We start from the raw sequence: 19,602 nt of genomic DNA on the forward strand, positions 1-19,602 counted from the left end.
TTTGCCAACTTGAAGAGGATGGGTAACCAGTCATTGGTCGGAGTGGGATGTCCTGCACACATCCTTAATAATTGCATCCAACATGATACAGATCTGCTTGACATTGACCTACAAACTTTAATAGTTAAAATATATAATTGCTTTTCAGTATACACTGTCCGTGTGGAGTCTCTCAAAGAGTTCTGTGAGTTTGTGGATATAGAATACTAGCAACTTTTAAATCACAGTAAAACGTGATAGCTATCCTTGTATCCTGCTGTTGAAAGACTAATTCAAATGTATCCAGCTCTTAAATCATTCTTTTTATCTCAAAATAGACCACCAGCTGTAATAAAGAACTTTTTTGAAGACCTTTCAGTGAAATCTATCTATGGCATTTGCAGTCTCTAATTGGTGTGTTCCATTCACATATTAGCAGGCTAGAGAAAGAAGACAATTCCCTTATTGATGTAATGGAAATACTATCTTCATTACATTTCTTCAGGAAAGGAAAAATAAACATTTTGTACCATTGAAAGCAAAGGACATGTCGAAGAAAATGGAAAGTGATGGCTTCAAATCTGGGGTAAAAAAGTTTTGGTGTTTAGACTATTTGAACATGTGGATGCAACAGTTTAATGAATTTTCCTGTTTTAAGTGGCTAGGTCTTAAAGAACTCTCCTGGGAAAGTGTAGAAGAATGTATGCATTTATTGATGGAGCGAGGTTTGCAAGCTGATGACAGCAAATGTTTTGACCAATTTTCCAACTTGAAGAGATTTGTCTTCATATGATGGAAAAGAAGTGTCAAGTCAGAAAAAATGGTGTGACTACATTGAATTCTGCAAGAGTAAAGAACAGTACAGTGAAATTGTAAAGATGGCTCAGTTTCTGTTTGCAATTCCAGTTCACGTCAGTGTAAAAAGGCTGTTTTCATTAATACAAGCTCAGTGGACCAAGGAAAGAAATAGACTTACCATAGAATCTATGAAAGGACTTGCTATAGTTAAATTTAATTACAGACATTTTATGTGTAAAAATATGTTCGTCTATTTGTGTCGAAACAAAGAACTGCTAAAGAAAATTAGAACTAGTGAAAAATATGCATGGGCTGCAAAGTAATGTATGTAGTGTAATAAGTCTAATTCTTTTTCATGTAGGCCTACTCTTGTTTCATAAGACTTATGATGACACTTAAAATCTCATATTTTTGTGTGTTCTAATAAGCATACTCATCACATCTAATTAATGAAAAGCTTATAAAGGTAAAGATTTCAGACATATGTATTTATTTTTGTGTTAGATGTTTGTGTCCGGAACGAGTTGGTCATGCGATGGGGTGTCAGCATTTTGGCATTTTAGAATATGGTAACCCTAGGTCTGGTCTCCTGGTTTCTGTTGTGATTCTTATATAGTGGAAAGAGAGTTAAAAATTCTATCAGGATTGTGGAATACTGATTATGAAGACAGATTGACAATTTGTAGGCTGAAGACACTAGCAAACAGGAGAAAGCGAGGTTATATGATTGAGACTTACAAACTTTGGAAAGGGTCAGACAGGATTTCAGTTGATGGAATTTTTTATTTTATGGAGGATGGGGAAAGGACAGAAGAGCATCCTTGGAAGCTGAGAATAAATGCTGCAAAGTAAGGGATGAGATCTAGATTTTTCTCTCATAGAATGGTGCATGATTGGAATGGATTCCCATTGGATGTTGTGTGTGCAAGCAGTGTGAATGAATTCTAGAACAAGTATCAATACTGGTGCATGTAGTAGGTGCTGACTCCCTAGAGGTCTCTCTTAATAATAATAATATAACATCTTATATTTGTTGCTTAGCTGAATTTCACCTGTTTTTATCTTCTTTGTTTCATTCACACCCATTATGTCAATCTTGTACTTATTGAATTTTTCTGTTCAGTATATTTTCAGTTGATGCTTCTTATGCTGATGCTGCATTGGGATTTGATCTTCCAGTAGCTGACTGTTCATTGTGACTCCTGGCTAAAACAGCAGAGTTGAATATTGCCCATCCCATCCTAATTCATTCAGTATATGCGTGTAGGTAGATATCCACCAACAGTATTTCATGAGAAGGTGAGAATTGGACATTAGGTTAGAAATCCTAGTCATTTCCCTGCATTCTTATAAAGGCTATGTGTAGATATCTTCCCAGTTATCCAGTTGACTCTTTTGATACCCCCTTTAGAAAGAATATAGAAAATAATAATTATTGTCAAAACAGCAAAATCTGTTGGTCATTAATAAAATGGTTGTAAATGAAAGAATTAGTGTCAAAGATCAGTAATCATCATCATCCAATACCAGTACCAGACAAGATATTATGATAGAACTACATCATTATTAACTTACTATCAACAATTTTCCCCCAGATCAATCTGTTATCTGTCAAGACTCCAACAACATTATCAGATCATATACTTCTGTCTTCTAAGGCACTTTTTTCCCTCTGTCAATCCACCTGTACCTTGATCTTCTTCTGGGTCTTTTTCCTACCAACCTGGGAGAGAACACTAGTTTTGCTAATCTTTCCTCTCCCATTCTGTATAAATGACCATACCACCACAGATTAGTACTGCTAACACATTCCTGGATGCTAACAATGGCAGGTTCTTTCCTAATATCCTCGTTTTTAATTTGATATTGCCATTGATGCTATCTGTTCATGCACCTAATCTTTCCTCAGGACTCTCATATCTGTGGTCTCTAGTCTGGTCAAATGTTTTATTTCTAACCCAGCTCTCAGATCCATAAGTGAAAATTGGTTTCAACACTGTCTTGTATATAGCTAATGTAGTGTTTTGATTAATTTCTCTCTTATTCCATACAAATTTATTCATTTGACTTTCTACCATACTGGCTTTGTTGATTCTGTGTCTATTTCCATACTTAATTTACCATCTTCACTAAAAATTGTGCCTAAGTAGCTGAAATGTTTTACTTGTTCTATAGATTCTCCATTCACAAAGCATTTGATATTTTCAATGTTTCTGCCTATTTTCATTGTATTTGTCTTGTTATTGTGATTTTTACCAAATTTATTACAACAGTTATTCAATTTAGTCAGAGAATCTTGTAGTGGATTTATTTAGTAGTATAACATCTTCTGAAAAAAGAGCTGAGATTAACATCTCCAATTTTGATATCAGATTTAATATCTCTTTCCTTCATAATGTGATCCATATGGATAATAAATAACAGAGGGGATAATGTACATCCTTGTCTGACACCAGATTTAATAACAAACCATCTTCCTTTACTTCCTTCATTTCCAACTGCTGACTCACAACTCAAATAAAGACTAAGTATTCCTTGACATAATGCCCTATTATATCAGGATCAGATGACACCATATAACTGTAGCATTTTGAAGAGTTTTTCTCTTGACACCTTGTCATATGGCTTTTGCAGGTCTACAGAACTTAAAAGAAATCTTCAAAGTTTTGAAGACCAGTTTTGTTATGTTCCCACGATTTCTAAACTATTTCTCGTAAAGTGAAAATCTGATCCTGACAGTCTCTATTTGGCCTGAATCTACTTGTTCTTCACCAAGCTTCCCTTCCACAATCCTCTCAACTGTTTATCAACGTATAGTTGCATAAAACTTATCAGGAACACTCATTGGGGAAATACCTCTGTAATTCTCACATTCAGTTTTATTTCACTTTTTGTATATGGGTACTATGAGAGCTCTACTCCATTCATCTGGAATTTGTCCTTCTGTCCAAACCTTCTGAACTATGCAATGCAGCCACTGTAAGACTTCTCTACTCCTGCTGCATTTCTGCATTTCAGGCTTTTGATGGCTTTTCCTACTTCAAGTATGGATAAGTATTCCTGATTGCATGTCAGTTGAGTGTTTTTTAGTACTGCACTGTCATCACTACTTGTTTCATTTAGCAATTTTTCGAAGTAATTACTCCATACATCAATGATATCATTTTCTCCAGTTCTCATGTCACCTTTATCATCTCTAACTCCTTTTACAGCACTCTTTCCTCCATTTCTAAGCTTCTTCAACAACCTCCAGAATATCTTACCACCTTCTTGATATTTATTTTCCTTGTTCTTGCCAAAGTCTTCCCATGACTTTCGTTTTGATAGTTTTACACAGCTGACTTATTCACCAGGAACTCTTATTTTCCTTCACTGTCTCTTTAACTTTTTGTGTCTGCCATGGTGTTCTGATTTTTCTATCCTTGCAGACAACCTCACCACATGCCTCTCTGGCTGATTCAGTTAATGTTTTCTTCAGGGCTTGCCAAGGTTTGGTTCCTGTTCTCAAACTCTCTCATTTTTTCTTGAATAATGTTTGTGCATTTTAGTCTACAGTTCATATCTGAGAGCTGCACAACTTTTATTTGCTTTAAAACTTTCTACATTAAAGAATTCAGTTTTATCCTGCTCAAGACTAAATAGTGATCACTTCTAATTTGTACAGTCTACTGTTCTACACCAGTGAGGGAATCACTGTCAACCCTAACATAGTCAATGAGACTTTTCTTATTCTTGCCTCTTCTCTCCATGTGAGTTTATGCAAATTTTTATGTTGGAACATGTGTTAGTAATAACTAGTCTATGTCCTGAGCAGAAATCCAACAGGTATTTGCCATTATTATTAGCTTTGCTCTTTTCTCTAAATTTTCCCAAAATGTTTTTGTATGTCTGACAGTCATATCCTACTCTGATATTTATATCTGCAACAAGAAACAACTTTTCTTTTTTCATTGTGTCAGTTGCTCTCTCTAAAGCCTCAAAAAATTCTTCCACACTTTCTACCTTAGTAGAACTTTCTGTGGGACCATAGGCACAAATAAGTCTCATTGTCCAGTATCCCATGCTGATATTTGCCCACATCACCCTACTTGCTATTGCCTGTTATTCAAGAGGATTAGCCTCATGTTTAGTGTTGAATGCTATAGCTACTTCCTTTCCTTGATTGTCATTGTCTGAAAAATTTTGTATTTATTGCTTAGAAAGATCTCACCAGTTTTTGTCTTTTTTGTTTCAGTCAGCTTGTTATGTCAATCTAGTACTTATCCAGCTCCTTAGCTAGCTCCATTTCTTTTCCATTCAGGCTTCTTATATTAATAGTACCAATCTTGATCTCTAGTGATGTTGAGTTGGGTTGTATTTCAGGATTTGTTCCAGTAGCTGACTTTTCACTGTTCACCCTGGTTCCCTGGCGAAAACAACGAAGCCGTTGTTTAACCTGCCTATGTCCCAGCCAATATGAAATTCTGTCATGTTGTACTATCATTTTATTTGTGGTTTAAGCTAATAAGAATACAATTTGGTGAGCTAAATCCCAAATTGCCAGTCCATCCTCGTTCATTCAGTATTCGGGTAGATACTTAACAGGGTGCACCACGAGATGGTGGGAATTGGACATTTGGTCTGAAGTCCTGCTTGGTTCTCTGCATTCCTGCATTATTACTATTCCAGACCTTCATGGAGTTTTAAAAAAAAAAAAAAAACTAATTTCTGGAGGCCTGACACAAAGTATTATACCACTCTTTAAACCCATTGTCATTTATGCTTGTTCACCACCCTATTCGCCAATCAATTTCATGGTCCAACCACTTTTCACGGAGAAATGCCCACTACTCATAGAATGAAAGAAGAGGAGAAATTACTGAGGTTGAATTTCGACGGTTAATGGGAGTTGACTGAGAGCTGCTTACATTTGTACAGACAGGAGGAAAGTGGAACAGTTTTAAAATCCAGTTCAATCTCAATCAGTTTAAAATCCTTAAGAAAAGGCATAAGGTAGAAACAAATAATGCATATGAGAAAGTGATTGAAGCACCTGCGAAAGAGGATTAATTTGGTTAACTAATGACCCTCTTTAAGGTTATTAGTTGTATAGGGGTCAGAAAAAGAATAGAAGTGTAATTTAGCCTAAAAAGAGGAACATGATCTCTTCTGTGGAGATCTGGGTATTATCAAAGTAGAGGGACGTAAAGTGAATTTTTTCTTAATAAAGAAAGATCATAAAACTGTCTTGATGGCACAGAAGTTGAACAAGGTTGTACTCACCCCTACTAAAAAAACTGGAAAGAAACTTTATATTAAATGATATTTTTTTCTTGACCACATAAGCTCTGTAAATTGACTATTTGGGAAATGTTGATCAAGTATCTGAGAAAAAACTATTTTAATACCAACTAGTTTCACCAACTTAAGCTGTTGGCATCTTCTGGGTGCAGAACTGATGATGGGAACTAAAGCTAACAAAACATGTTACAGACCAGACATTAACAGAATTCTAATTATAAATTACAAAACAACACTGAACGTGTGCAATACATGTGTGACGCGTACATGATTTCACTTGTTGTTGTTTAGGAACGTTTTATAGTTTCTAAACAACAACAAGTGAACGTTTTATAGTTCCAAGAAATGAACTTTGGTACTAAAGTTCATTTCTTGTGTGTTTGGATATCTAATTAGGGCCTTCCAGATCTCGGATAAGATTAAAAATTGGTTCCTATTAAGATTTTCTACAGAACAGGTGACCATTGTGGCTTCTTTAAAAATACGAGAGTGGTAATCCTCTTCTATGTAAGGAATACAGCTTTTATCCCACTCAATGACATGGTTGGTTCTGGAGAAATGGGAAGCTAAGCCCTGATATATCTTGTCTGTTGTTTTTGACATATCTGATGTATTCTCTCTGTCTTATCTCAAGGCTTGAAGTTTGGCCAATGTAACTTAAACTGTACAAGCACGGGATATTGTAAACTCCAGCATATTTAAAGAAAGGGTGGAAGTCTTTTGGAGATCTTAAGAGTTTTCGAATTGTATCTTTAGGTTTAAAGGTCACTCTTATTTTATGTGGTTTGAGGAGTTTAGCAACCTTGTTAGAGGCTGTCCCCACGTATTGAATGACGATTGTTGTAATATATTGAGTGTTTTCTTGTTGTCTTTGTGGTGGATCAGAGAACAGAATCTTGTTAACAAGTCTCCGGTGGTGACCATTCAAGATGAGGTTGTTGGATATCAGTGTCAATTCGTCTTGGAGATCTTTTTGGTCTGTTGTAATCCGGACAGCTCTCTTCTTTAGCATATGTACAATGCTGAGTTTTTGAGAAATGTGGTGGGAGGAGCTGAAGTGTAAATAACGCCCTGTATTCATGGGTTTTCTATAAACTGAGAGGTTGAAACGACCATTAGCTTGCTTCTTAATTAGGATATCCAGAAATGGTAGTTGTTTTTCTTTTTCAAAGGGTCAAAGCTGTATAACTGAGAGGAGACCTCCACATAGCCTTTAAAGGAATGCGGAGAACCGACCAGGGCTTCTGACCTAATGTCCAATCCTCACCTTCTCGTGGTGCACCCTGTTGGGTATCTACTTTGATACTGAACGAACGAGGATGGGCTGGCAATTTGGGATTTAGCCGACCAAATTGTATTCTTATTGGTTAAACCAAAATAAAAAATGATGGTACAACATGACAAAATTTCATGCCGGCTGGGGCGTCGCCCGGTTAAACAAGGCCCCCGTTGTTTTCGCCAGGGAACCAGGGCGAACAGCGAAAAGTCAGCTACTGGAACAAATCTGAAAACAAACCCCAACTCAACATCACCAGAGTTAAAGATCGGTACTATCAACGTAAGAAGCCTGAATGGCAAAGAAATGGAGCTAGCTGAGGAATTAGATAAGTACCAGATCGACATAATAGGGGTGACTGAAACAAAAAAGACCAAAACTGGTGAGATCTTTCTGAGCAATAAATACAAAATGTTATATTCAGGCAATAACAATCAAGGAAAAGAAGGAGTAGCCATAGTATTCAACACAAAATACGAGGCTAATCTTCTTGAATGGCAGTCAGTCTCAAGTAGAGTAATGTGGGCAAATATGAGAATGGGGAACTGGACAATGAGACTTATTTGTGCCTATGGTCCCACAGAAGGTTCTACTAAGGTAGAAGTGGAGGAATTTTTTGAGGCTTTAGAAAAAGCAACTGACACAATGAAAAAGGAAAAGTTGGTCCTTGTTGGGGATCTAAATAGTAGAGTAGGAAATGATTGTGAGACATACAAAAATATTTTGGGAAAATTTGGAGAAAAGAGCAAAGCTAATAATAATGGCAAATATCTGTTGGATTTCTGCTCAGGACATGGACTGGTTATTACTAACACCATGTTCCAACATAAAAATGTGCACAAATTCACATGGAGAGAAGAGGCTAGGAATAAGAAAAGTCTCATTGACTATGTTATTGTTGATAGTGATGTTTTCTCCCTGGTGCAGGACACCAGAGTGTACAGAGGATTTGAAATTGGAAGTGATCACTATTTAGTCTTGAGCAGAATAAAATTGAATTTCATATTGAAAAGAATAACATGTAAGAAAGTTTTAAAGCGAATAAAAGTTGAGCAGCTCTCAGATGTAAACTGTAGACTAAAATACAGAAATATTATTGAAAAGAAAATGAAAGAGTTTGAGAACAGGAATCAAACCTTGGAGATTCAGTGGCAAACTCTGAAGGAAACATTGATTGATTCTGCCAGAGAGGCATGTGGTGAGGTTGTGTGCAAAGATAAAAAAAATCAGAACTCCCTGGTGGACACAGGAAGTTAAAGAGGCAGTGAAGGAAAAGAAGAAAGCATATCAAAAGTTCCTGGCAAATAAGTCAGCTTTTACTCTTACAGAATACAGAGACAAATGTAAGAAAGCTAAACAGTGTGTAAAACTAGCTAAACAAAAGTCATGGGAGGACTTTGGCAAGAATATAGAAAATAAATATCAAGAAGGTGGCAAAATATTCTGGAGGTTGTTGAAGAAGCTTAGGAATGGAGGAAAGAGTGCTGTAAAAGGAATTAGAGATGATAAAGGTGAAATGAAAACAGGAGAAAAAGATATCCTTGAAGTATGGAGTAATTACTTTGAAAAACTGCTAAATGAAACAAGCAGTGATGACAGCACAGTGATAAAAAACACTGACCAGGCATGCAGTCAGGAATACATATCTATACTTGAAGTAGAAAAAGCCATCAAAGGCTTGAAATGTGGAAAGGCAGCAGGAGTAGATGATATTCGACCAGAAATGCTGAAGTATGGTGGTATAAGAGTCTTACAGTGGTTGCACTGCATAGTTCAGAAAGCCTGGACAGAGGGACGAATTCCCGATGATTGGAGTAGAGCTCTCATAGTACCCATATATAAAAAGGGAAATAAAACTGAATGTGAGAATTACAGAGGTATTTCCCTACTGAGTGTTCCTGGCAAGATCTATGCAAGTATACTTGAGAAACGGTTGAGAAGAATTGTGGAAGAAAAGCTTGGTGAAGAACAAGCTGGATTCAGGCCAAATAGAGGCTGTCAGGATCAGATCTTCACTTGATGACAAATAGTTGAGAAAGCATGGGAATATAACAAAGATCTGTATTTAAGTTTTGTCGATTTGGCAAAGGTATATGACAAAGTGCCAAGAGAGAAGCTATTCAATATGCTACAGTTATATGGTGTCAATGGGGCATTATATCAAGCAATACTTAGTCTTTATTTGAGTTGTAAGTCAGCAGTTAGAATTGAAGGAAGTACAGGAAGATAGTTTAATGTTAGATCTGGTGTGAGACAAGGATGTACATTATCCCCTCTGTTATTCATTATCTATATGGATCACATTATGAAGGAATGTGGTATTAAACCTGATATCAAAATTGGAGATGTTAATGTCAGCTCTTTGCTTTATGCGGATGATGTTATACTTCTAAATAAATCCGCTACAAGTCTGCAAGATTCTCTGACTAAATTGAATAGCTGTTGTAATAGATATGGTATGAAGGTCAGCAATAAAAAGACAAAGACAATGAAAATAGGCAGAATCATTGAAAATGTCAACTGTGTTGTGAATGGAGAACCTGTGGAACAAGTAAAACATTTCAGCTACTTAGGCACAATTTTTACTGAAGATGGTAAACTAAATATAGAAATAGACAACAGAATCAGCAAAGCTGGTATCGTGGGAAGTCAATTGAATAAATTCATATGGAATAAGAGAGAAATTAGTCGGAACACTAAATTAGCTGTATACAAGACTGTGTTCAAACCAGTTTTAACTTATGGATCTGAGAGCTGGGTCAGAAGTAAAACACTTGACCAAAGACTAGAGACCGCAGATATGAGAGTCCTGAGAAAGATTAGAGGCGTGAACAGATGGCATCAATGGCAATATCATATTAAAAATGAGGATATTAGGAAAGAACTTGACATTGTCAGCATCCAGGAATGCATTAGCAGAGCTAATCTCAGATGGTATGGTCACTTAAATAGAATGGGAGAGGAAAGATTAGCAAAACAAGTGTTCTCTGCCAGGTTGGCAGGAAAACGACCCAGAGGAAGACCAAGATATAGGTGGATTGATACGGTACAAAGTGCCTTAGACGATAGAAATATAAGATCTGATAATGTTGGAGTCTTGACAAGTAACAGACTGATTTGGAGGAAAATTGTAGATAGGAAGTTAGTAATGATGTAATTTTTTCATGTAGTACTGTCATATCCTGTACACCCCTTGAGGGTACATGGCAGGAATTTGATGATGATGAGGTCCAGAGTGAATTTGATTGAACGGTGAAAGGAGTTGATCTTATTTAGGAATTCAAATAAGTCATCTTTTTTGTGGTTCCACACAATGAAGATGTCATCCACATATCTCCACCATATTGTGGGTTTGGGGTCTATTTGAGATAAAATTCTACTTTCAAGATATTCCATGAAAAGATCGGCACAAGATGTTGAGAGCGGGCTACCCATTGCCAAGCCAGTCAATTGCTGGTAAATGGTTTTCTTCCATAAAAAATAGTTTAATGTTAGGCAATGACTGAACAGCGAAGCGATATCTTGTGGAAACAACGTACCTAAAATGTTGATGTTTTCTATCACAGGGATGTTTGTAAATAAAGATTGGACATCTAAGCTGGCCAGTAGATCATTTTCGGAGATGTTTTCTAATTTCTCTACAAAATGTTGCGAGTTTCTAATATAAGTATCCGAATTATGGATATGTTGTTGTAGGAGTTTTGCGAGGTGCTTAGACAACAGATAGGTAGGAGAGTTGATACCATCCATAATAGGGCGTAATGGAACTCCATCTTTGTGAACTTTAGGAACGCCATATAGTCTAAGAGTTAGAGGATGCATCGACTTCAAATTTTTTATTAATTCTGTTGGCCATTCCATTATGCTCTATTGTGGATGGTATCAACTCTCCTACCTATCTGTTGTCTAAGCACCTCGCAAAACTCCTACAACAACATATCCATAATTCGGATACTTATATTAGAAACTCGCAACATTTTGTAGAGAAATTAGAAAACATCTCCATCTCCGAAAACGATCTACTGGTCAGCTTAGATGTCAAATCTTTATTTACAAACATCCCTGTGATAGAAGTCATCAACATTTTAGGTACTTTGTTTCCACAAGATATTGCTTCGCTATTTTAGCTTGGCAATGGGTAGCCTGCTCTCACCATCTTGTGCCGATCTTTTCATGGAAGAAAACCATTTACCAGCAATTGACTGGCTTGGCAATGGGTAGCCCGCTCTCACCATCTTGTGCCGATCTTTTCATGGAATATCTTGAAAGTACAATTTTATCTCAAATAGACCCAAAACCCACAATATGGTGGAAATATGTGGATGACATCTTCATTGTGGAACCACAAAAAAGATGACTTATTTGAATTCCTAAATAAGATCAACTCCTTTCACCATTCAATCAAATTCACTCTGGACCTTGAAAAAGAAAAACAACTACCATTTCTGGATATCCTAATTAAGAAGCAAGCTAATGGTCATTTCAACCTCTCAGTTTATAGAAAACCCACGAATACAGAATGTTATTTACACTTCAGCTCCTCCCACCACATTTCTCAAAAACTCAGCATTGTACATATGCTAAAGAAGAGAGCTGTCTGGATTACAACAGACCAAAAAGATCTCCAAGGCAAATTGACACTGATATCCAACAACCTCATCTTGAATGGTCACCACCGGAGACTTGTTAACAAGATTCTGTTCTCTGATCCACCACAAAGACAACAAGAAGACACTCAATATATTACAACAATCGTCATTCGATACGTGGGGACAGCCTCTAACAAGGTTGCTAAACTCCTCAAACCATATAAAATAAGAGTGACCTTTAAACCTAAAGATACAATTCAAAAACTCTTAAGATCTCCAAAAGACTTCCATCCTTTCTTTAAATATGCTGGAGTTTACAATATCCCATGCTTGTGCGGTTTAAGTTACATCGGCCAGACTTCAAGACGCCTTGAGATAATACAGAGAGAACACATCGGATATGTCAAAAACAACACACAAGATATATCAGGCTTATCTTCCCATTTCTCCAGAACCAACCATGTCATTGAGTTAAAAGCTGTATATTCCTTACATAGAAGAGGATTACCGCTCTCGTATTTTTAAAGAAGCCACAACAGTCGCCCGTTCTGTAGAAAATCTTAATATGAACCAAGGTTTAATCTTATCCGAGATCAGTAAGACCCTAATTAGTTCTCTAAACACACAAGAAATGAACTTTAGTACCAACTATAAAACGTTCCTAAAATACAAGTGAAATCATGTATTTGCCACACGTGTATTGCACACGCTCAGTGTTGTTTTGTAATTTATAAATAGAATGATGATACAATGGGCCATGAAGCCCTTTTTTACAGGGAAGTATGGCACTATCTCAATCCCCCCTCCCCAAATTTTATCCGGACTCGGGACCGGCATAGCTGATGAATCAGGCCTATGACTGAGACTTAAGTATTCCTGACTGTAATCTGTGTGTGCTCGTGGGACCGGTTTGCCTGCTTGCGGAATAAAAAAAAAAAAAACAGATAAACTGGGGGGGAACCCTGCTGTCCACGCCCAAGACTAGCTAACTTGGCTATGGCTGAGGAAGATCCTTATGCTCCTCGCATACTCGACAGGGATCGAACCTAGGACATTAAATGCCAATCTTGATTTCTCGGAAATCAAGATTGAGGGAGAACATCAAGAGAGGATATTAAGCTGTCTAAATTAAGGAAGAAATAAGAAATGCACATGGGGGGGGGGGGGGAAAGGTTCGCAACAACTTATGAACAATTAAGCACCCAAAACAAAGTCTTTTAGCAAGAGAGAACTGGAGTGACGTCATCATGCCAGAGGGTAATTGCGGACACTTCAGAGTATGAACAAAGAGGATATTTAAGGGACTGAAGTGGGGAGAAAAGGGAACCAGGGCTTTTTTTTCAGCTGTACTGGAAGAGAAGAAGCGATGACTAGGATCTCGTGGCTGGAGGTTTGGTAGTTCGTACCTCGTGACCCTGATGGTTTGTCGTTGGAGTTTTGTTGACTTGAGTCTCCCTGAAGTTTTTTGGGTAGTTTCTGAGGCAAGTCTGTCAATGTATCCGATGGATAAACGTCAAAGGTGAAATCAGAGTTTCTCCAGTTGCCTACTAGTGTAATCAACAGTCAGCCGCCAGCCGAAGAAGGAAGGAAGGATATCGTTTATTACTCAAGCCAAAACAACCGCAACGGTATACAGAGTACAGAAACATCCAAGTTAAAGAAGTATCCAGATCAAGGCAAAGATTTGAGATGTCCCGATGGAAACTTTATTTGTGGTAAAGGACCGTCTATAAAGAAAAGAACTGTGAATAAGCACATTGTATCGATGTTTCCTGGATTGTAGATATGTAAAATTTGTATATATATGTTAAGCAAGTGTCTGTGCTAAATTTTGTAAAATACTGAGTACTGTGTCAGAATGTCGTAAATGTATATGTTATATTTGTACAAGGTATTTTCTGAAGTTAGCTGTGCCAGGAGAAACAGTTATTCCCCATTTCTTGTCTAGTTTGTAATCACAATTTTTTAGTTAGAATAAAATGCTTTGTTTGAACAGCAATTTGATCTAATCATTGCCAATGCACTATCTTAAAAAAAAATTACAGACCTGTGCGTGTTAATTAAATATTGCGAGGACTTACTGTATGGTTAAGAAAATTTTGACTATGGTTTGCCTTTATTCCATTTCTTTAATTTCTCATTCTCTATTACTCTGTCTGACTGGCACAGTTGTAAATCAAATAAATTTGTCAGGCTGATGAGTGTGAGAAATTGAATATACCACAGTTGTATAGCAAGCGATAGCTAGAATTAGAGTCTGCTTTATGTGCTGTGGGAACAATGGGCAAGGGCAGGAAGAAAGGAGAGAACAAAATTTAAGATAGAGAAGCTTCATGAACTAAACATATCGTAAACAAATTTTTCTTTAAACTGAAGTAATCAATGGAATGGTAATATAAGGAAATATAAAAACCACAAAAAGCAAAATAAATTAAATAAATAGAGTAAAAATCAATAATAAAAAAAGTTAATAGTAATAACCGAAGAACAACAAAAAATTTACAATGGCACAGTCTAAGAAGTAATAACAACATCTAAAGACATAAAAAAATCATACAATTTTACAGTTCCGCTGAATTGGCTTCCACCATTCCTCCACTTTTCCTTTAAACTTAAAAGCAGATGAACAACTGCTGATCAACATCCATTTACATTCCAGTTGCAAACATACTGAACCAATTTCTCATGATCCTCTTTTATTCTTCTTCACACAATTTTTCCTGGAGACTACAACCTCCTGATTTTCAAAATACACATCAGCAGGTTCCTTCTTTTTTCTTATCCATTTCCCCAGCAACAGCACTAAAAACTCTATGACTTTTGCTGCAGTTGGTGTGGGGTTGATATCTAACCAAGAACATTAAAATGCAATATTATTACCATACAGCATTATTACTGACTTCCTTCAACATAAATAAGTAAAATTTCAGCAAGGATTAAAATACCAACTTTTCTATAACACTAATTGTTTAAACTAAATTTTAAAACTATAACAATTTCAGATTTGTGATTTATTAATTCATCATCACACTTTAGTGTGATGATGAAATGATGATAAAGTTTCTAGTACCATGTATAAATTTATGGTCTAAACTTTGATTTCTTAATTTACAGTATTGTATAAACAGTGGTTGGGAATATTAAATGGCATTTCAACTGTAAGTACATCTTTTCAGGTTGCTCAGAAGGATAATAGAGTTATATTAACAAATGGTGCACCATTTAACAAGGTAAGATAGAACTGTTTACAAAAATTATAAAAAGATATTTTATTGAACTTAAATGTTGTAATGGTTGCTAATAATTTCTTTGAAATGGCAGTGTATAACTATTTTGTTCTCCATTACATAATTAGTAATTATCACATTATTTATCATGGTATTTACATACACAAAATAAGTAACATTCATTTTCAGTTGAAGGAGCATGTTCCTGAAGGGATGTGTCTTAATGTGCCAGGTACCTTAGTTGCCAGATCCCAAGCAGCCTTTGTCTGCAAACATTACAATGTTCAGATTTCAGAAGCAGATATTTTTGCAAGATGCTCAGTAAGTATTATCAACTTTTTTTTTTTCATTTTTGCACATGGCTGGGTTTCCAAAGATGCAATATGTCATCTTAATTAATTAATACTATCATAGTGCAGAATTTTTTTTATTTTAAGAATTAATTTTGAACACTGACAAATCTTTATTATCTTGCTCTTTTATTATTAATTATTATTATCTTCAAAAATAAAAACTAATTGGTTGTTAGAATTATTAAACTTCTTTATAACTGTTTTTTCTTCCACTGTCACTTGCTTAGGAAAGAGACTTCACTTAAAATATACAGCCTCTGAAAAGCATGTGATAGGAGGAACTTGAGGAACTTTATAAAACAATTTCCAGGATACCAGGTGCCAGCATGGTTGGCCAAGTGATTAGCTTTTCTGCTCTTTAGCATAGGCTGCAGGTTCAAATCCTGTTGTGGGTATTGATATTTGTGATTGTCTTTATGTGAAAAGTAACTTTCATTGCCTGGTGTGAGATTGTTAATGGTTGTGATTGCTGCGCCATTGTAAACTATGGCTATCTATTTATGCCGTATTATTTAATTCCTATTCTTGGTTCTATCTCTTACTCTACCTTCCGTGACTCTATATTCTTATACCTGAGAACACTAGAAATTTATTATTTATTAAAGACTGTGCCACTAGGCACCTCCTTGTGGTATAAGAAATAGTAGTACTTCCAGCAGGTCTTTAGTTAATCCAAATCCTCTCAATTAAATTACAGTCGTGGCTCTCTATGCATTCCTTATCTTATCTATCGTTTAGTCCCCCCCCCCCCCCCCCCGCACGCTCACAGGATCGAGTTTATTTCAAAACAGTGCATTGCATATTAAAGATCAGGCGATACTCGTTGAATATAAATAACAAGCATGTTTATTAAATACTAAGACTGAATATACAATACATGCAATAGGGAAGTTGCTTCTTATATCTTTATCTTAAGCTACACTCTATATGACAAACTTCTGCAGCATACTTCCACAATTATGTAACATATCTTACAAAATTACTGCAATATAATTTATGACTCCTATTTATTAAACTAGCAAACTAATTTAGAACAGAATCACTATGGTAATTTTCTGTAATTATGCAGCATGAAGCCTTAGAATTCCTCACAATTAACAATTAAACATTATGTCCAATCACTTCTTAGGAATTTGCTATGCTCTGATCCATATACTTAATAATTCCAACCTTAAAATTGCATTAATTATTTTCAGGCTATAACCATCTTATCACATTAAACTTAGCAGTCCATTAAGGTAGTTCCCTTACATCACATACAAAAATAATATACATTTGACTCGCATGAATTCCTTTTGCCTTTAGTGCACTTCGTCTCGGAGTCCTTAGTTTCCTTTTCTGTCTCGGGTTTTGAGACAGAAAAGGAAACTTTTTCTTTCCTTAGAGGTTTACGGAGCACCGGCATTTCATTCAGAACGATTGGCAGGTCTGGAATGCAATTTCCCGGCATCTTGGAGCTTCAGGCAAAGTGGATTCAGCATACAGAGCACATGCAGATTTGTCTGATCGGCAACGCATCGGGTCTGGCTTGGCTGCTCCCTCTTTAGTTAATCGCTTCTGGTAACCATCATTTTTGATCTGGACGATTTGCCGTGGACCTCCACCTCGTTACCTCCTTTCGACTTCTCTCTGTTCTAGCCAAAACTGTCGACCTCTCCTGGTTGAAGATCCATGCCTTATATTCAGTCTTTTCTGAAACCTTGGGTTAAGGATTGAAATCCCCGTACTTTCCCGTGCAAACTCTGGATGTAGGTTTGGGAACCCCAGATATTTCCTCATGACTCTCTTGATCTAAAATTTCCGCCGACTTCTCTTTTCTCCCCCTTCATATGTCTTTAATCTGTTTTACCGGACTGCAGAATTTATGTTCGATTCTTGCCGCCCCTTTCTCCACTGACCTTGAAGGTCGCCTAAGACTGAACTTGTAAACAAAAGGGCTCTCTTACACTTTAATCAGAGCACTAACATCAAAATAACCTTCCGATGGCAAGGCATTGCCCTTGGCTTTACCATTTTAACATTCTTTGTTTATGTGAGGAGCAAGCTAATTCTCTTTGGGCTTTATACATAGGCTTTTAGTATTCTATTTACAATAACAAAGTTTATTTTTACAACCTTTCTAGATGTGACCTCTGTAAAAGTCGATGCAATAAAAAGTATAAAAATTTACTCTGCATCGAATTTTACAAGACCATCTCCCCACTTATTGGAGGCCTTAAGTATTTGCTCTCTAGAGCAGGGTTTCGGGTAATATAAAAAATAAAATAAAAATCTTGTCCTGGTTGGTTGAGTGGATTGCATACATGATCTCCAACAAACAGGTTGTGGATTCACACATCCCTCCATGGGCATGATAATTATTTACTGTTATTTTTACTTCATAGTGTGATAATGTTTAATAATAGGAAATTAAGTATATAACACACTGTTTATTAAGCATAAATTTATTGTTCAAATATATGAAAAATAAGTAAAATATATGTGATAATTTTTAATAAAAATGTTTATACAGTAGATATAAAAAAGTTTTATATAGTGAATATCTTAACAAATGAAGTAGTGAAAATGTAAATTTCATTAAATAGCTATGCTTATTTGTTTTGCATACTAAGTAAACATATAGAAAATTACCAACTGTTATAAATTTCTTAATGTGCCACATCCATAGGTCACATGTCATTGCTAATTAATAGAGGTGCTGATATGCATTGCCATTGTGTACTGCCACAAAAATATAAAAAGTGTGTGTGTGTGTGTGTGTGTGTGTGTGTGTGTGTGTGTGTGTGTGTGTGTGTGTGTGTGTGTGTGTGTGTGTGTGTGTGTGTGTGTGTGTGTGAGATAGTAAAAAAAAATCCATACCTATAATACTAATGTATTATAGGTTTATAACCTTTTGTGAATGGAAGTCACAACTACAACAAAAAAGCTAACTCAGTCTGAGACAGAAAATCAGGGTTTTTACCTCTCACACACAAAACGAGTAAATCAGGAGTGGTCATCTTGCCAGGCTAAATTCTGTAAATCCTCAACATCTTGAATAGGTGCTGGAAGGAAGAATTTATAGGTGAGAATAAAAATAAAACTGTGTGTAATAGTAAAAAAAAAAAAAAAATCCATAGCCATCCTATAGTACTAATATATTATACAGCGTATTTTTCATATTACTATCAAAGTTGCATTGCCCAACTGATTTGATCATATCCTATAACTGTAATTGACTGTTTTGTGTCTTCAGATCTTAATAGTTATTAAGTAACTTTTGAAAACAGGTCTAACAAATATTTTAAATGATAGTATTGGATTTAATCCTTCTTTCTAGTTCTTGTACAGCATGCAGCATATATATGTCATAGTAATACCAGATTTGCATTTTCCAAATAATTCGATAGTTCTTCTGGTTAACTAAATACCTTGTTTTATTGTTGTTTTCCATATTTTAATAATCTGATCAATATATATTGAATAGAGTTGGAGATAAGCAACATCCCTGTCTAATACCTTGATTAATTTCAATCTCTTCTGTTAATTTATTACCTAACTGCAACTGTATTTTTGTATCTTTATATAAATGTTTTATAGTTTGTAAAAAACATTTCTGTTTTTACAAGCTATGTAATAGATATCCTTGTTTTTTCATTATACTCCATAATTTTTCTCTGTGTATTTTATCAAAAACTTTCTCATAATCTATAAAGGCCAAATGAGTCTCCAAATTAACTTTTTTGTTATATTCCCTCTCCAATGCTTTTTTTTTTTTTTTTTTTGTTGGTAGTGCCTGCTTTATGTTGCTTCATTCATTTAATTCTTACTTGGTTTATCCTCCTGATCCCAAGTGTGCAGTCTCATACTACCTCTCTCTCTCTCAAACAATTCTAGACCACTTCCTATGAACTACTGAAATCCCTTTTCTTGTAGCTTCTTATGCCATGGCTAATATTTTGACTCTGCTAGATCTTCTGATGCTAGGAAATAGCATCAGAAGATCCATAACTTCAGTAGCAACTCTACCTCTGAATGGGGAAAGTAACCATACGGTCTTGTTCTGGCAGGTTGCTCAACATGTGAAATTACAGAGGTGGCAGTTATGGCAAGCTAACGTG

At 35.9% G+C, this 19,602-nt stretch overlaps 1 protein-coding gene across 6 annotated transcripts in view; it reads left to right on the forward strand.

Moving 5' to 3' along the window:
- Positions 1-19,602, forward strand: part of LOC150103803 (exonuclease mut-7 homolog) — a 317,319-nt gene that overhangs the window by 272,682 nt on the left and 25,035 nt on the right. For 5 of the 6 annotated variants that reach the window (XM_090396546.1, XM_090396545.1, XM_090396544.1 and 2 more), the window contains 2 exons: positions 15,099-15,152; positions 15,339-15,470. In XM_090396546.1, coding sequence (XP_090252672.1) covers positions 15,099-15,152; positions 15,339-15,470 — 186 coding nt within the window. Of the gene's footprint in view, positions 1-15,098; positions 15,153-15,338; positions 15,471-18,383; positions 18,523-19,602 lie in introns of those variants that run through there. The other variant, XM_090396549.1, reaches the window with a different exon arrangement.

The sequence above is a fragment of the Typopeltis vanoorti genome, chromosome 8 (genome assembly GCF_054136105.1).
Source record: "Typopeltis vanoorti isolate ZY-2024b chromosome 8, IOZ_Tvanoo_1.0, whole genome shotgun sequence".
Classification (NCBI taxonomy): Eukaryota; Metazoa; Arthropoda; class Arachnida; order Uropygi; family Thelyphonidae; genus Typopeltis; species Typopeltis vanoorti.